Consider the following 16,923-nt stretch of genomic DNA (forward strand, 5'->3'; position numbering starts at 1 on the left):
CCCAATTCATCCCTCCCTCTTGAGCCCTACCAGCCCCTACCCCTCTGCACCATCCAGCCCTTCCTGATCCAGCTCCTCTCCCATCAGCCCCTCCCTTTCCAGCCTCTCCTGCTCCATTGTGTCCTCGCCATCCCTCCAGGGCCCAATCCTGCTCCCACCAACTCCTTACCATCCACTCTGGTCACTAACCCCACCTTCTGAACCCACTCCTACCCACAGATCTCTCCATCTGACCCTTCCTCCAACCCCGACCCCACTCCTCCTGCCTAACCCACACTCCCTCTCCTCTCTGACCCCTCCCCTTCCATCCAGCTCCACCCCCGCCCACACTCTGCCCCTTGGCCCCGCCCACGGGCCGTCACCTAGAGGCCCCGCCCACACATCTCGGTCCCGCCCACGGCACGCATTAGTCCTGCCTAGGCCCCTTAGCTCCGCCCACACAGCAGTCCACCTCCACCGAGCCTCCCCCCACCATCTCATCGCGCACCCCCTTGCTCCTTCCTGCCTCCGCAGTGATCGATAGTTCGGTGTGTGATTGCTCTCCCTGGCCGGTTATCTTGCTCTGTCAGCGCCGTGCTGCCCTGTTGCTAAGATGGCGGTGTTGGCGGCGGCGTTGCCAGCGGAGGCCCAGCTGGGCGGGCTGCTGGACCTCGACCCTCACCTGGAGCCATACAGCAAAGACCTGCGGCGAAGGTAGGAGAGGCCGTGCCCCGGGAGCGGGAGCCGCTCGGCGGTGACTGCACTTTAACCCGCTCCCCGCAGCCCCTCGATAGAGGGCCGACCATGACCCTGTAACTATTGAAACCCGCTAAACTCCCCCTTATCTAGCCAAACTCTCCGTTAACCAGCCAAACTCTCCGTTAACCAGCCCAACTCTTCTCCCCCCCCCCACAACTAGTCATGATATGAAGGCGCCAATGTTGGTCTGCGGTGGTCAAGGTCAGAAATCACACGACACCAAGTTATACTCCAACAGGTTTATTTGAAAACACCAACTTTGGGAGCCTCACTCCTCCTTCAGGTGTTAGGGAGTGAGGTGGTATCAGACACAGAATTTATAAGTAAAAGATCAAAGGGTCATACCACTGATGAGGATGTAATAAACAAACTTAAGATGTTGTTAAATATTTAATCAGTTAGAAGGCTTTAATTGATTAAAATGTATATATAAATCTCCGAATTCCTTTGAAGTCACTGCCCTGAACGAACTAAAGGTGTTATCAGTGTAAAGAAGAGGTGACATTTTAGGTCAGACAATGCATGTTAGGTGTGAGGCCTTGTTTAGAATCTGTTTTGGTTTTGTGTCAGACTGGTTTTATTTCTAAAGTAGGAATTTATAAAACCCCACATTGAGTGTCTATAAATTGTGTACTTTTTGAACAAAATAGAATGTATCTGCAAATACAAATTCACCCCATAGATTTACATATATATATGTGTGTGTGTGTGCTTAAACCTCTCACTAAAGCATCACCAAGCTGACAATTCCTCTTATTCACCTCCTAATTTATTAAATTTCTCCTGTAACTTTAATCAACTGCCCAGCCCATATGTCCCACAATATCAGCTCTCCTGATGTGCTTTATATTTCCAGTGCTTTGAGTTGTTTCTTTGCCTGATTACCAGCCAGAGCTCACTCTGAGGTGAGAGCTGCAGCCTGTGTCCTCTTGCCCTTGGATGCTGCCTTTGCCCATGTGTCTGACAGGCCAAGCCGCACCTGTCATTGCTTCAATTGCCAAGTTAAAGGGCATCTTGGTTCAGCTGCTGTTTGCTTTATGTGCAATCCCGATTACTATTTTGTCTACTATGAGACCACGACTGTAATTCAAATCCACTCAATTTCTCAAGAGAAACTGGATACCAAAACCGTATTTTAACATTTGCAAACTTGAAGTAACTATTTCCTGCTTCTATTATAATTCTTTACAACTGTTCTCACCTTCTGAAATACTTTCCACACTTTGTCAAAGGCTAGAATTTGATGTTTGCTTTGTTGGTTGATGGTTGTTCTCTGAAATCAATAAATAATGCATTGATATAAGGCAGAGAAACAAACACAAAAGAAAATGATTAATTGAAAAGAAAAACAGACATAGTGCGTTGATTTTACTGCTTTACACATTTTGCGCAAATATTGGACAGCCTGATTCAATGTCAACCAGTTGTCAGCCCTCTTGCCAAGGCTGCTCTGAAACTGATCACTGCAGTGTTGTTTTTAATTTGTTCATGGTTGTAGGTTCTGTGAGCTAGGCCAGCAATTATTGCCCATCCCTAATTTCCTGGAGAGGGTAGTAATGACTTGCTTTCTTGAACTGCTGCAGTCCATGTGATGGTGCCCCCCAGGTTACTGTTAGAAAGGGGAGTTTTGGGTTTTGCCCCAGTGATAATGAAGGAACAGCAATTATAGCTCAAAGTTAGTGTACTTTGAAGGGAAAGTTGGAGATTTTCCCAGATATGTCTTGCTCAGATCACTCTCTGTGTTCCTCCTCCTGGCTTACAAGCAGAAATTGAAGCATGAGGACCCAGGACAGAAAGTAGTGTAGTGTTGGTCTGAAGCAAAGGAAGGGCTTCTATGGGACTGCTTAGAGTTGGTGGACGAGTCCACATTCAAGAACTCAGCGGCCAACTTAAACCAATATGCGACTCCCAGTACAGTAAGCACTTCGATAGTAAGTGAACAGGAGATTGCATGCTGAAGAAGTTAATCCGATTGTTTCCGGTTAGGGAGCATTGGGCAAACCAGGTGATCCATGCCCTACTGAAGTCCAGGTCTGAGGTGTACAAGCCAGGCAACCCTGGTGTCTCCAGGAAATTCAGGTCTGACTTTCATAAGGCCATCAGAGACGCCAAGAGGCAAAACCAAACTAAACTTGAGACCCAGACCAACCACATGGATACCCATCGTTTGTGACAAGGCTTACATGACATAATGGGCTACAAAACGAAGTTGAACAGAAATGTGGGCAACAATACATCCATGCCTGATGAGCTCAGTGCATTCTACCTCACTTTGAACAGAAGGTCAATGAAATGATGTCACCTATCCCAACAGCCTCAGATACACCTGTACCTACAGTTACCCCACAGATCGGCCTTCTTGAGAGTGAACTCACAAAGCGACTGGCCCCGATGGTCCAGCGGGCGGGAGTATTCGCAGACATCTTTCCTCACTACAATCTGAAACTCCTAACTGCTTCAAGAAGACCACCACCATTCCGATGCCAAAGAAAAATAATGATGTGGAGATGCTGGTGTTAGACTGGGTTGGACAAAGTCAGAAATCTCCAGGTTATAGTCCAGACACCGGGTTATAGTCCAACGAATTTATTTGAAAACACAAGCTTTCGGAGCGCTGGTCCTTCATCAGGGGATGTGTAAAAACTTCACCTGATGAGCAGTTGCCATACCATGCTGTGACGCATTCAGATAGGATGCTTTCTATGGTGCTTCTGTAAAAATTGGTAAGAGACCTTGTGGGCATGCCAAATTTCCTTAGCCTCCTGAGGAAGAAGAGGTGTTCTGCTTTCTTGTCAGTTGCATCAACTATGGCAAGTGAGATGCCACCTGACGAAGGAACAGCACTCTAATAGCTTGTGATTTCAAAGAACAATCATGCAGCATGCCTCAACGACTACCGCCTGGTGTCTCTGACTTCCATAAACTATGAAGTGCTTGGAGAGGTTAGTCATGGTTCACATCAGTTCTAGCCTGCCAAGTTGCCTTGATCCTTTGCAATTTGCCTGCCACTGCAACAGGTCCACAGCAGACACTGTCTCTCTGGCCCTACACTCATCCCTGGAACATCTGAATAACAAGGATACCAATGTCAGGCTCCTGTTTACTGACTACAGTTCCGCCTTCAACACCATCATTCTAAATTCTGAGACGTAGGTCTTTGCTCTCCTCTGTGTAACTGGATCCTTGACTTCCTGACCGATAGACCTCATTCATTGAGTATAGACGACAATGATTCCTACAGCATAATCCTCTAACTGGTGTCCCGCAAGACTGTGTACTCAATACTGTACCATACTCGTTTATACTCACATCTGTGAGGCCAAATTCCACCCCAACTCCATTTACAAGTTTGCTGATGACACCGGTGTTGTAGGTTGGATCTCAAACAATAATGAGACCGAGTACAGGAAAGAGATTAGCGGCAGGGTGTAAAGACAACAATCTTTCCATCAATGCCAGCAAAATGAAGGAGCTGGTCATTGATGCAGACAGGGGCGTGCCCTCCACTTCGCTTCCTGAAGTCAATGGTGCTGAAGTAGAGATGGTTGAGAGTGTCAAGTTCCTGAGAGTGGTGTTCATCAACAACCTGTCCTGGTCCACCCACATTGATGCAACAGTTAAGAAAGCACAACACCGTCTCTATTCCCTCAGGAGGCTCAGGAAATTTGGCATATCCACAAGGTCTCTTACCAATTTTTATAGATGCACCATAGAAAGCATCCTATCTGGATGCATCACAGCATTGTGTGGCAACTGCTGTTTCCGTGATCGCAAGAAACTGCAGAGAGTTGTGATCACAGCCTGGACCATCTCTCAAACAATCCTTCCATCCATTAACTCAATTTATAATTCCTGCTGCCTCAGGAATGCAACCAACATAATGAAAGAATCCTCGCATCCTCTCCCAATGGACAGAAGATATAAACATTTGTATATGATCTTGTCCTTTTAGGAAATAGAGGTCGTGAGTTTGGAAGGTCCTGTCAAAGGAATCTTGGTGGGTAGCTGCAGTGCCTCTTGTAGATAAGTGCTGCATTGAAGGTTAAAGGAGTAAATCTTAGATGGAATGCTAATCAAGTGGGCTGTTTTATCCTGGATGGTGGTAAAATTTCCAAGCGTTGTTACAGCTGCACTCATCCAGGCAAGTGGAGAGTACTGGGTCTCCAGACTTATGGATGTTGGATATGCTTTGAGTTATCAAGTTATCATGCCAAGAACTCTCAACCTCTGACATGCTGTTGGAGTCACAGTATTTATCACTGGTCCAGTTAACTTTCTGGTCAATGTTAACTCCCAGGATGTTGATAGGAATTCAGTGATGCTTTTTGCTTTTGAACGTGAAGGAGAGGTGATTAGATTCTTGTTGGAGATGGTTATTGCCTGTCACTTGTGTGATGTGAATGCCATTTGATGCCCAAATTTGAATGTTGTTAACAAAGCAGCTTAAGGTGATCTTTTGCCGTGTAAGCTATCTTGAGGAATTCCTGTAGTGATGTCTTGTGACTGAGATGAATGACTTCCAACAACCATGACCATCATCTTTTATGCTAGATATGACAGTAACATTTGGAGAGTTTACCCCTGATTACCGCTGAATCCAAATTTGCTCAGGCTTCTTGATGTCATACTTGATCAATTGCTGCCTTGATGTCAAGGGCTTTCACTTGTGCTTCGCCCCTGGAGTTCATATGGTAGGCTGTAGAACAGGGTATTTGCTTCTAGGACTTAACTCCCCCTTGTTGTAAAGCAGTGATAGGGAGCATCCATCCTTTCTCCATGCCCCCATACTCCTCCCCCACCCGAAAAGAAAGATTAATGCATTAAAATTGTGATATGCTGAAACAAAGGACCTGTCCACAAGTTGCTGTCAAGTGGAGCTTTGAGTTAGCAACCAAAACCCCTATGTAACCTGGTTTGCCTACAAATTCACTCTGTCAAACAAAAAGTGACACAGTGAATCTGTGAAAAAGACTAAGTTTGTCAATTTGTTCACACCCTACAATGGCCTGATCTTGTACAGTAGAGAGTATTGAAAATCACTGGGTTGTCCAGTGATCATCATCCTTTTCCTCCGTTGAAGCATTTTTCTCCATTTTCCTGACCACACCTGAAAAAGGCTCAAGATCTTCCAGGCAGTTTTGTTAGGCTTCTACTGTGTTCCCACTTACTGCCTTGACATTGACAGTGTGAGAAATATTAAAATGTCTTCTGATGTATACTCATTTATGAAATGGGTACCACTAGTTTACAACCATTGCTGCAGGATTGCCTACAATTTTATGCTTTACTTTGACCTAACTCCATGCTATTTGACAAATGTGCACATGTATGGATAATACGAAGTTACCAGTCTGGAATTTTGACATCCTTCTATTGGATTTAGAGATAACACAGTGTGGAACTGGGGGAACGCAGCAGGCCAGGCAGCATCAGAGGAGCAGGAAAGTTGACGTTTTGGATCGGGACCCTTCTTCAGAAATGTTGGGGGTGGGGGGAAGGGAGCTCAGAAATAAATAGAGAAAGGAGCATTGGGCTGTCGGCTCCCGCAGCACCTCATATTCCACCTTGGGAGCCTACAGCCCAAAGGCCTAAATGTAGATTTTACCAGTTTCAAAATCTCCCCATCCCCAGCCCCATTCCATGACCAACCCTCCCTCTCATCCCCACCTCCTTGACCTGACACAACCTGTCCATCTTCTGTCCCACCCGTGAATATGAGGTGCTGCGGGAGCCTACAGCCCAATGCTCCTCCCTCTATTTATTTCTGAGCTCCCCCCACCGCAACCCCCGCATTTCTGAAGAAGGGTCCCAACCCGAAACATCAACTTTCCTGCTCATCTGATGCTGCCTGGCCTGTATTGTTCCTCCAGCTCCACACCGTGCTGTCTCTGACTCCAGCGTCTGCAGTTCTTACTATCTCTTCTATTGGATTTATAACTTTGCTAGTGTTAATGTTTGAGAACTTAACCCATAGCTGTTGTTGTGGTAATCTGATTTTGAGTTTGTGATTTCACCATATCTCCAGAACAAATGCACAATAAACATTAAATAATTCAGATGTGAGCCAGACGGGGCAGAATTCTTGCCTTCAGAGTCATTTGTTGGTCCACTCCAAAAACTTTGCCAGATGAAACAGCCTGATGTTCTGGTTCATTATGGAGGGAGTGCAGCTTTCATCTTATTGCTGAAATGAGAAGCAAAGGTCCCATTTCATCATTACTGGTGGAAATAAAAGATCCAACAGAACTGTTTAAAAGGAGAACAATACTTACCTGTGACTTTCCATCAATAAAATCAATCATCTGGTGATTTAACTCAGAATCAGAGCATGGTGACAGCCCAGAAGGCTGCTACTCAGCCAGTTGTGTCTGTACTGATTCTCTAAGGAGCAATTTACCTACAGTATCTCCCCACCTTTTCCCTGTAATCTTATAGTCTTTCTTTTCAGACAATGGAAAGATTGTAAGGCCATAAGAAGTGGGAACAACAGAAGGCTGTTTCGCCCTTACACCTACTCCGTCATTCCTCACGCTCACATTCCTGCCCTTTCCCCATAACTCTTTATTCCCCTACTGTTCAAGAATCTGTCTATCTCAGCCTTAAATATACACAAGGATCTGTCCCTATAGCCTTCTGAGGCGAGGAGTTTCAAAGACTCAAACCTCTGAGAGAAGAAATTTTTTTCCCTGTAGTGTCGGAGGCTGAGGGGTGATCCTTGCAGTGGTTTATAAAATCATGAGGAGCATGGATAGGGTGAATAGCTAAGGTCTTTTTCCCAGGATAGGGGAGTCCAAGATGAGAGGGGAAAGATTTAAAAAGGACCTGACTGGTAACTTTTTTCAGGCAGAGGGTGGTGCATGTATGGAATAAACTATCGGAGGAAGTTCTAAGGTTTTGGAGTAGATCTGTAGCTCGGGTTGTGGGTGTTGAGGTTGGTTGGCTCGCCGAGCTGGTTTGTTGTTCCACAGACGTTTCGTTACCCTGCTGGGTAACATCCTCAGTGCAGTCTCTGATGAAGCGTTGGTGTGTTTTCCCACCTGGTTTTTAAACTCTGGGGTCCGTTGCGATGGATTGCCTCACTTCCGGGTTTCCTCCATAGTGGAATGTATATGGGGTCGAGTTCAGTGTGTTTATTAATAGCATGCTTCATGGAGTGCCATGCTTCCAGGAATTCTCGTGCTTGTCTCTGCCTAGCCTGTCCCAGGATCTTGGTGTTGTCCCAGTCGAAGTCGTGGTTCTCCTTGTCCATGTGGATTGAGATGAGTGAGTATTGGTCGTGTCTTTTTGTAGTCAGTTGGTGTTCATGTAGTCTTGTTGTTAGTTTCCTTCCTGTTTGTCCGATGTAGTGTTTCTCGCAGTCTCTACAGGGGATCTTGTAGATGACATTGGTCCTGTCCGTGGCGGGGAGTGGGTCTTCAGTTCGGGTGAGCACTTGTCGTAGGGTTGATGCGGGCTTGTGTGCCACTCTGATGCCCAGTGGTTGTAGGAGTCTTGTGGTGAGTTCAGACGTGTTCCTGATGTAGGGTAGTGTGATGAGTGTGTCGGGGCGTGAAGAATCTTTCTGATGCTGTTCCTGTAGGCATCTCCTGACCCAGTTCTTTGGATATCCATCATCCTTGAACACTTGGAAGAGGTATTCCTCCTCCTCTTGGCGTAGTTCCATGTTGCTGCAGTGTATTGTTGCCCTTTCAAAAAGTGTTCGCACATAGCTTCGTTTGTGTGTGCTGGGCATATGAAATGTCTGCGGAACAACAAACCAGCTTGGCGAGCCAATCAACCTCAATATCGGAGGAAGTGGTAGAGGCAGGTACGATTATAACATCGAAAAGGCATTGCGATGGCTGTATGAGAAGGATATGGGCCAAATGCTGGCAAATGGGATTAGGCACATTAGGATGTCTGGTTGGTGTGGATGAGTTGGACCAAAAGTCTGTTTCCTTGCTGTATGACTATTCCTTTATCTCTGTCTTAAATTGGTGCCCCTTAATTCTGTCACTGTGGCCTCTGGTCCTAGACTGTCCCGTGAGGGGAAACATACTCTCAGCAATTACATTTTCAAGCCCCTTAATTCACAATGTTTCAATGAATCATCTCTGAGTCTTCTAATCTCCAATGAGTAGAGTCTCAACCCACTTAAACTTTGCACGTAAGACAATCCCTCCGTACTGTGAACCTTGTCTGAACTGCCTCCAATGAAATAAAAGCTTGTCTTAAATAAAGAGAAAATAATACTCCTGATGTGGTCTCACCAGCATCTTGTACTGTAAGGCTGCCCGACTGTTATACCCCAACCCCTTTGAAATAAGGGCCAACATTCCATTAGCTTTCCTGATTACCTCTTGCACCCGTGTGCTCGATTTCTGGGTTTCACGCACAAAAAGCCCCAAGTTCTTTTGTACTGCAGCTTTCTGTTCTTTTGATCTCCCTTCCCAAATCAACAACTTCACATTTTTCTACATTTGCCAGTTTTTGCCCACTTAATCTATCAATGCCTCTCTGTAAACTGTTTGCATCCCTCCTGCAACCTGCTTTTCCACCTATTTTTGCGTTGTCTGTAAATTTGGCTCCAGTACATTCGAAGCCTTCCTCCAAGTCATTGATAAATATTGTAAACAGTTGTGGTCATAGCACTGATCGCTTTGAAACCTCACTAGTCACAGGTTGCCAATGTGAAAAAGAACCGTTTATCCCCACTCACTGTTTCATAGCCACTGAACAATTTTCGGTTCATGCCAATATGCTACCTCCAACACTGCAGACTATTACCTTATGGCTTTTGTGAGGTATCTTCTTGAATGCCTTCTGAAAGTCCAAATACAACAAATTAACTGGTTTCCCCTCTCTTCGCTATGATTGAGACTTTCTCAAATAATTCTAATAAATTGGTCAGACATGATTTCCCTTTGATTAAACCATGTTGATTCTGCTTGATTAGAATATGATTTTCTAAATGTTCTGCCAGTACATCCTATGTAATTGATTCCAATATTTTTGCAACAATCGACGTTGGCTCATTAGCCTATAGTTACCCAATTTTTGCCTCCCCCTTTTTGAGTAGGGTTGTCACACTGGTAGTTTTCCAATCCTCTGGTACTTAGCCAGAATCAATGGATTTTTGGAAAATTATAGCCAATGCATCCATTGTTTAGCTACTTCTTTTAGGATCTTAAGATGCACACCACCAGTGCCAGGAGAGCTTTCTGCTTTTAACTTTATTAATTTGTCTAATAATACTTCTCTAGTGATGATACTTAATTCCTCCCATGTAGTTTCTTTTAGTAGGAATGTGATGTTCAAATTATTTTCCATCTTAAAGACTCATGCAAAATACCTGCTTAACTGTTCTGCCATTTTGTTGTTCCCCTTTTATCATCTCCCTAGATTCATTTTCTAAGGGGCCTCTGTTTACTTTGACCTCTCTCTTCCTTTCCCTTTTTATACGTTTAAAAAAGCTTTTATATTCCTTGTTAGTTTGCCCTCCTTGTTTACTTTCTTTTTCTTTATTATCTTTTTAGTTCTTCTGTGGATTCGGAATATATCTCAGTTTTTGGGGCAATCCCTGATTTTTGCCTCCTGATGTGCCTTTTCTTTCAACTTCCTTGGTTAGATGAGATTGGTTTCTCCCTCTCTTTGAATCTTTCCTCCTTACTGGGATGTATTTTTGCTGACAGTCATCAATTATCTCCTTCAGTGCCTGCCACTGCTTGCTTACTGTCACTTCTGCTAATCTATCCGCCCAGTTCACTTTATCTAACTCTATCTTTATTTCATCGTATGTCTGTTTATTTAAGTTAAACACAGTTGTTTCCAACCCAAGCTTTTCACTCATGATAGAATTTAATATTCAGTATTTATGGTTACTACTTCCAACAGAATCATTTATTCTGAGGTTATTTATTAAACCTGCCTCATTACCAGTTACCAGATCCAAGGTAGCCTGTAGTCTGGTTTACTCCATGACACATTGCTCTAGGAAATTAACCCTAATGCAGTCTATGAATTCATTGTAATAGCTTTCCTTTCCAATTTGAGTAACCCAGTCAACATGAAGATTAAAGTCACCCATAATTACTACTCTATCTTTTTGACATACTTCTATTATTTATTATAGATTTATAGTCTTGTGGCTATGGTTTGGGGTCTGTGTTACCACTCTTGCTAATGTTTCCCTTCCTTTGCTGTTTTTTCACTTTTGCTTAAATGGACTCTACATTGTCTGAGTCTTGATCATCTCTCTCAACAGTTCTGAACTTCATCTCTTATCAACAGTGCTATCCCACCAATTTTTCCATCCCTCCTCTGTTTCTAAAAGGTCAAATATCCCTGAATGTTAAGTTCCCAGTTTAGATCTCCATCTAAACCATGTTTCTGTAATAGTTATGAGATCATTTTCATTTACCTTGATTTGCACCTCATTTTTGTCTACGTTACGCCAGATGTTTCGTACATTAAGATACATTTGCAACCTATTTTTCTCAAAGGAAAACAGAGGCAATGTCTTCAATCTATCTTCATAATTGAAGTTTGTCATACCTAAGATCATTCTCATGCATCTTTTTTACATTCTTGCAGATACTTTTGCATCTCATTGATGTCTGCAGGCGTTCCTTGCTGAATATCAATTGAAACCAAAGGGACATTAAGATGAGAGAATGGGCAAAAAGAGTGATATATTGAATTCACAATCAGTAAATGTGATGTTGTACATACTGGGTTTAAAAATATACTCTTGAAAGCGAGGTGTCCCATATCACCAGAGGTAGATTGGAGGGTTTGGGTTCACAGAATGCAGTCCCTCGGGAAAAGGGACGTTCGGCGTAAAACCTAGGATCAAACTTTGCAAGAGATCTAGATTGTAATGATAATAAATCTTAACTGATATGAATTTGCTTGTCAACTGTATGGGATTCTGTCTCTGGGATCAAGAGCCTATCAACTCCAATGTAACATTAAAGAAAAAAAAGTTCTATTGTTGTGTCTAAGTCCTTAGTCATGCTATAACAGGGTAAAAGAATAGGCAATGACCAGATTATACAGGGTTCATTTGCAATTTGCATCACTACACTATACTTGCTAACAGGAATCAGCACATGCACACCTGCTCATTGAGCATTTGATTTGATTGATGAGTAAGCTGGTGGGTACACCTGAAACAGCTCACCCTTTGGGACTAATGGTTTAATAATTGATTATGTGGGTGGATTTTCTTTTAGTTTTGTTAAAATGAAATTTTTGGACATGAAACCAAAGGTAGCAGCTTAGAGTGGGGAAAGGCAAATTATTAATCTATCATAATTTCTTCTGGACAAGAGTTGGTAGAGTGGTCAAAAATATTTATGGTCAAGCAAAAGTTTTATAGGACAGATACAAAGATTCTGCATCCACTTGGGCTGGCAAATTTAAGAATTATAATGACAGTGAGTAGGTTCAGTAAGGAATTCAAGAGAAACTCATTTTTGAAGAGGATAGTTAGAATGTGAAACTTACCACAGCAATTAATTGAATTATATAGGTTATATGGATATATACTGTTTAAAAAAAAAAAGATGCATTTAGACAAAGCTAGTTATTACATAAGAGAGAAAGGAATAAAAGGAGCGAGATAAAGTAGAGTGGAACGGAACTCCTGTGAAGCAGCATCTACCAGACTGACCGAAAGATATGACCTAACTTCTACGAAATTCTAAGTATTATTAGTGCTGTGGACAGTAGTTTGCTCCGTGCTATGGGAAGGATGTTGAAAAAATGTAGTGTGTACTGCATAAATTATTTGTAGAGTGAGGAAATACAAACGTGAAAAAAAATGTAAAAATTGGGGCCGTTTGGAATAGATCAGGATAACTTAGTCAAGGTTATTGATGAGATGACAGAAGGTAAATAATGGTAGTATATCTGATGAATATAGGGATTTCTGTAAAAAGTTTAGTCAAATGCATTTCTAGTAAATTGAAATTCATGGGATCAAAGGGGCGGTATGAATACAAAATTAGTTAAGGGATAGAAAATAAAGTTCAGTTGGTGTATGAAATTCAGTGTAAGAAAAGTGTGAGGTAATTCAGTTTGTTAGGAAAAGCTCAGATACATTCTAAATAGTACAATTTTATAATTTTGTACTTTTTTTAAACTGGTAGGACAAGTAAACAAAGCAGTTAACTCGTGTTCAACCAGTGTAAAACTAGTTCATAAACAGCTTTTAAAACAAAGAAGCTTAAATAGAGTTTTGAGAAATTTGTCAGTCATGGCTCGGTTAGTAGCTCTCTCGCTTCTGAGACAGATCAACTTGAGCATAAAAGTTCAGGCTGACAGTTGCTGCTGTGCTCCCTCGATGCTGCACTGTCCTCTGCATGAAAAGTTAAATCGAGATCCTGTCTGCCCCCTCCTGGGGAATCTAAACACTTCTGTCGCATTATTTTGAAGATGAACAGGGGAGTTATTCTTGATGAATTGGTGAATTTTATCCCTCAGTCAATACCACAAAAATATATCATCTGGCCTTATCATATTGCTGATGATCATAGAATCCCTACAGAGTGGAAACAGGCCAGTTGACCCAACAAGTCCACACCAACTCTCTGAAGAGCGTCCCACCTCCCTACCCTATCTCTGTAACCCTGCATTTCCCGTGGCTAACCCATCTAACCTACACAGCCCTGGAGACTATGGACAATTTAGTAATCCACCTAAACCTGCACATCTTTGGACTGTGGGAGGAAACTGGAACATCTGGAGAAAGCCCACAGACACCGGGAGAATGTGCACACTCCTCCTATGATGCTGCTTGGCCTGCTGTGTTCATCCAGCTCTAGCCTTCCTGTTCCTATGATGCTGCTTGGCCTGCTGTGTTCATCCAGCTCTACACCTTGTTATCTCAGATTCTCCAGCATCTGCAGTTCCTACTATCTCTGACTCCAGACAGATAGTTGCCCGTGGCTAGAATTGAACATGGGCCCCTGGCGCTGTGAGGCAGCAGTGCGAACTACTGTGCTACCTGGTAATGATGGGTACCTGGGTATGTGCAAATTAAGTACCATGTTTCCTACAATATAGAGGTGGAGTGGGGAAATGAGAACGAAACTGATTAGATTGCTTTGCAGAAACCCAGCATGGACTGACTGGCTTCCTCCTCTTTGATCAGACAGCCATAGCTATTATAATTCAGAAGCGCTTCAGTGACTGTATAATGCTGTGCAAAGTGCAGAGGGTCTTTAAGACAGTTTGGAAATGCAAGTCTTTTTTGCAGTGTTTAAAAATCATGAAGGGTTTCGATAAACCGTTTCTAGTAGCTGAACGGTCAGTAACCAGAGAACAAAATTTAAAGTGAATGGCAAAACAGCAGAGCTGACATCAATAGAAACCTCTTGAACAATGATGGTTGAGATTTAGAATTTATTATTTGATGGTGCATTGAATGCAGATTCAATCTGATTCTGCAAAGGAAATTGGATTCATACTTGAAGGAGGAAACATGCAGGGAGATAGGGAAAAAGCAAGGGAGTGGGACTAACCCAACCCACTTAAAGAAAGCCAGCACAGGCTAAATAGGCTATTGCTTATGATATCTTCTATAAATGTTGTAATTTCTTAAGCACATTGAATGGATGATTGTCACATAACAGAAATTTATTTCCTATCGCCATAGTAGGAGCTTAAGCAATGACTGTAGCAAAGACATTGTACATTTCTTTAGCATAGTGTGGAAAAGTAGAGAAGTAAAGAGCTGCTGAATAGGAGCATTTTTGCTCCTGTTCACTGTTTCTAATTGTGGACACTGATTCATCAGTGCAATGAGATTCTTCTATCAGCACTTGCAACTTGTGGGCTGGATTTGTATTTGAAGCTGTCACTATGTGAGAGACTATTTGTTAGGTTTTTCCTGTGTTTACATTCTTGTGAACCAGCTCTTCATCAGGAAATGTTGATGCTGTAATCTTGTCATGAGCTGTCTTGGTGAGAGAAAAATTTCCTTTTTCCACACTGGTTCCAAAATATTGTGAAATACTGTAGTACTTCCCATATTTTTGCAGAAAAATGCTCAACTTCAGTTCAGTCTCTTGGTGACTTGGTTTTCAAATAAGCCAAGATGATTTCGGATGTGCTTAGGATGATTAAAAGATTTAATCAATTAGATAGAGAAAAAATGTTTTCTGTAGGAGTCCAGAATAACGGGACATAACCGAAAAATTACAGCCGTGCTGTTCAAGGGTCAATCTATTTTTCACAATTAAGATGGTGGAAATCTGGATAGATTTTCTTTTGCTGTGTTAGGTTATTAAGAGAAGTGGAACAGAGAAAGGCAAATGGAGTTGAAGTACAGATTGACCGTGATATTGTATTGCAGAACAGAAGCAAGGGACTGAAATAGCCTTTTCTTGATCCTGTGTTCCAAGATAGGAGTAAAGTGTGGTGACCTTGCCAAATTTTTGCAGTGGACATTTTGAATACTCAGCTGTACAATTATAAACATTGACCTTTTCCAATTTGAGTTTTGTGTGGTGACTACATTAGAGTTAAGCAATGGAATAGTCAAGTGCTTGTGGCTATGGGTCTGTCACTGGTGATGGCAGTGATGGGACCAATTTGAGGTGATGCATTGGTGAATTAAAAACTCTCATTGGATTTCACAGCAAAAAAAAGGCTTCAGACAACATTAAGTTGCAGTGGCTTAATTCCTAAAAGAGAATGTTAAAGGTTCCTCAGCAAGTAATTATTGTCTGGATGATGTTGAGTGGATTTTATATCGCCAATTACTGAATTGTCAGTGAAGGGGGATTTGGAGATTCAAGTTGTGGAACATATGTAGTTTAACAAATTCTTGCTGCCTGACTGAAAATACAGCGAATCAACAAGTTAACTCTGGATTGTCAGTGGATTGCTTCTTGTACTAATGCACTGCAAATCGCACAATCAACACTTTTTACTCTACTCGCTCCAACTGGGATAAGAATATTAACCTGACCTCAGGTCAAGATGATGCATGGCAGGATATCTTTGCAAATGTTCACTGTAATAACTCTTAATTGCCCTGTGAAGGGGTCAGGAGAGCTGAAACTGTGCTGAGGCTTGTGTAATGAACAGTCTTAGTCAAATTAACCAGTCTTGAACAGTGAAACCTCAACTCTCAAAACATTTTGAAACCGTTTTTTTTTGTTACATTGAACTTGCAGCAATGAAACAGCTGTTTGATCCAGCTGGCCTGCATTAGGGTTTGTGCTCCATATTGATAATCTATCACCCTACTTCATCTTGCTCTAATCAGCATATTCTTCTCTTTTCTCTCTCTCATGTTTGTCTAGCTTTCCTTAAAATGCATCTGTGCTATTTGCCTCAACCACTCCAGGCATTGTAATGGCTCTCTCTGGACTGAGGTTTATCCTATTGGATTTATTTGTGTATTTTTAATTTTGGTGGTCTCCCCAAGTGGAAGGATCAACTCTGCAACTACCCTTTCAAACTTTTTCATAACTTTAAAGACTTGTATAAGATTATCCCTCAGCCTTCACTCATCTCTAATAATTCAGTCTTTCCTAACAATTATAGATCCATAGAATTCCAGCAGTGTGGAACCAGGCCATTTGCCCCAATGAGTTCACACCAACCCTCCGAAGAGCATCCGATGCAGATCCTACCCGATCCCTGTAATTCTGCATTTCCCATAGCTAATGCACCTAACCTACACATCCCTGAACACAAGGTAATTTAGCATGGCCAATTCACCTAACTTGCACATCTTTGGACTGTGGGAGGAAACTGGAGTGCCTGGTGGAAACCCACGCAGAATGGGGAGAATGGGGAAAATGTGCAAACTCGACACAGGCAATCGCCTGAGAGTGGAATTGAACCCAGGACCCTGGATCTGTGAGGCAGCAGTGCTAACCACTGAGCCACCATGCCAACCTTAACTTTTAATCAACATCTTCAGACATGTTATGACACCTCTCTGGAGCAGATAGGATTTGAACTTGAGGTAGGGATGCTACCAAGCAGCTCTGATATCAGTTGATCATGTGAATAATATGCTTCGCCAGTGATGTTGTGATTTGGGGTCATAGGTCCAAAATCACCTGTTCCTCCCAGATAAAGCAGCATGACAATATTTTCTGAAAGGTGGCTGTGGATATAGAATTATTGAATATTCAAGATTACTTGATATTTGGACATGAAGAAAATTAAGCAATATTGGGTTAG

At 42.5% G+C, this 16,923-nt stretch overlaps 1 protein-coding gene across 1 annotated transcript in view; it reads left to right on the top strand.

The window, feature by feature from the left end:
* The first annotated feature begins 456 nt into the window (after nucleotides 1–456).
* Nucleotides 457–16,923, top strand: part of LOC109916713 (1,4-alpha-glucan-branching enzyme-like) — a 525,476-nt gene continuing 509,009 nt past the window's right edge. The window contains exon 1 of the mRNA XM_048602999.1: nucleotides 457–693. Coding sequence (XP_048458956.1) covers nucleotides 593–693 — 101 coding nt within the window. The 5' untranslated portion in view covers nucleotides 457–592. The remainder of the gene's footprint in view (nucleotides 694–16,923) is intronic.

This window comes from Rhincodon typus, chromosome 11 (genome assembly GCF_021869965.1).
Source record: "Rhincodon typus isolate 14 chromosome 11, sRhiTyp1.1, whole genome shotgun sequence".
NCBI lineage: Eukaryota > Metazoa > Chordata > Chondrichthyes > Orectolobiformes > Rhincodontidae > Rhincodon > Rhincodon typus.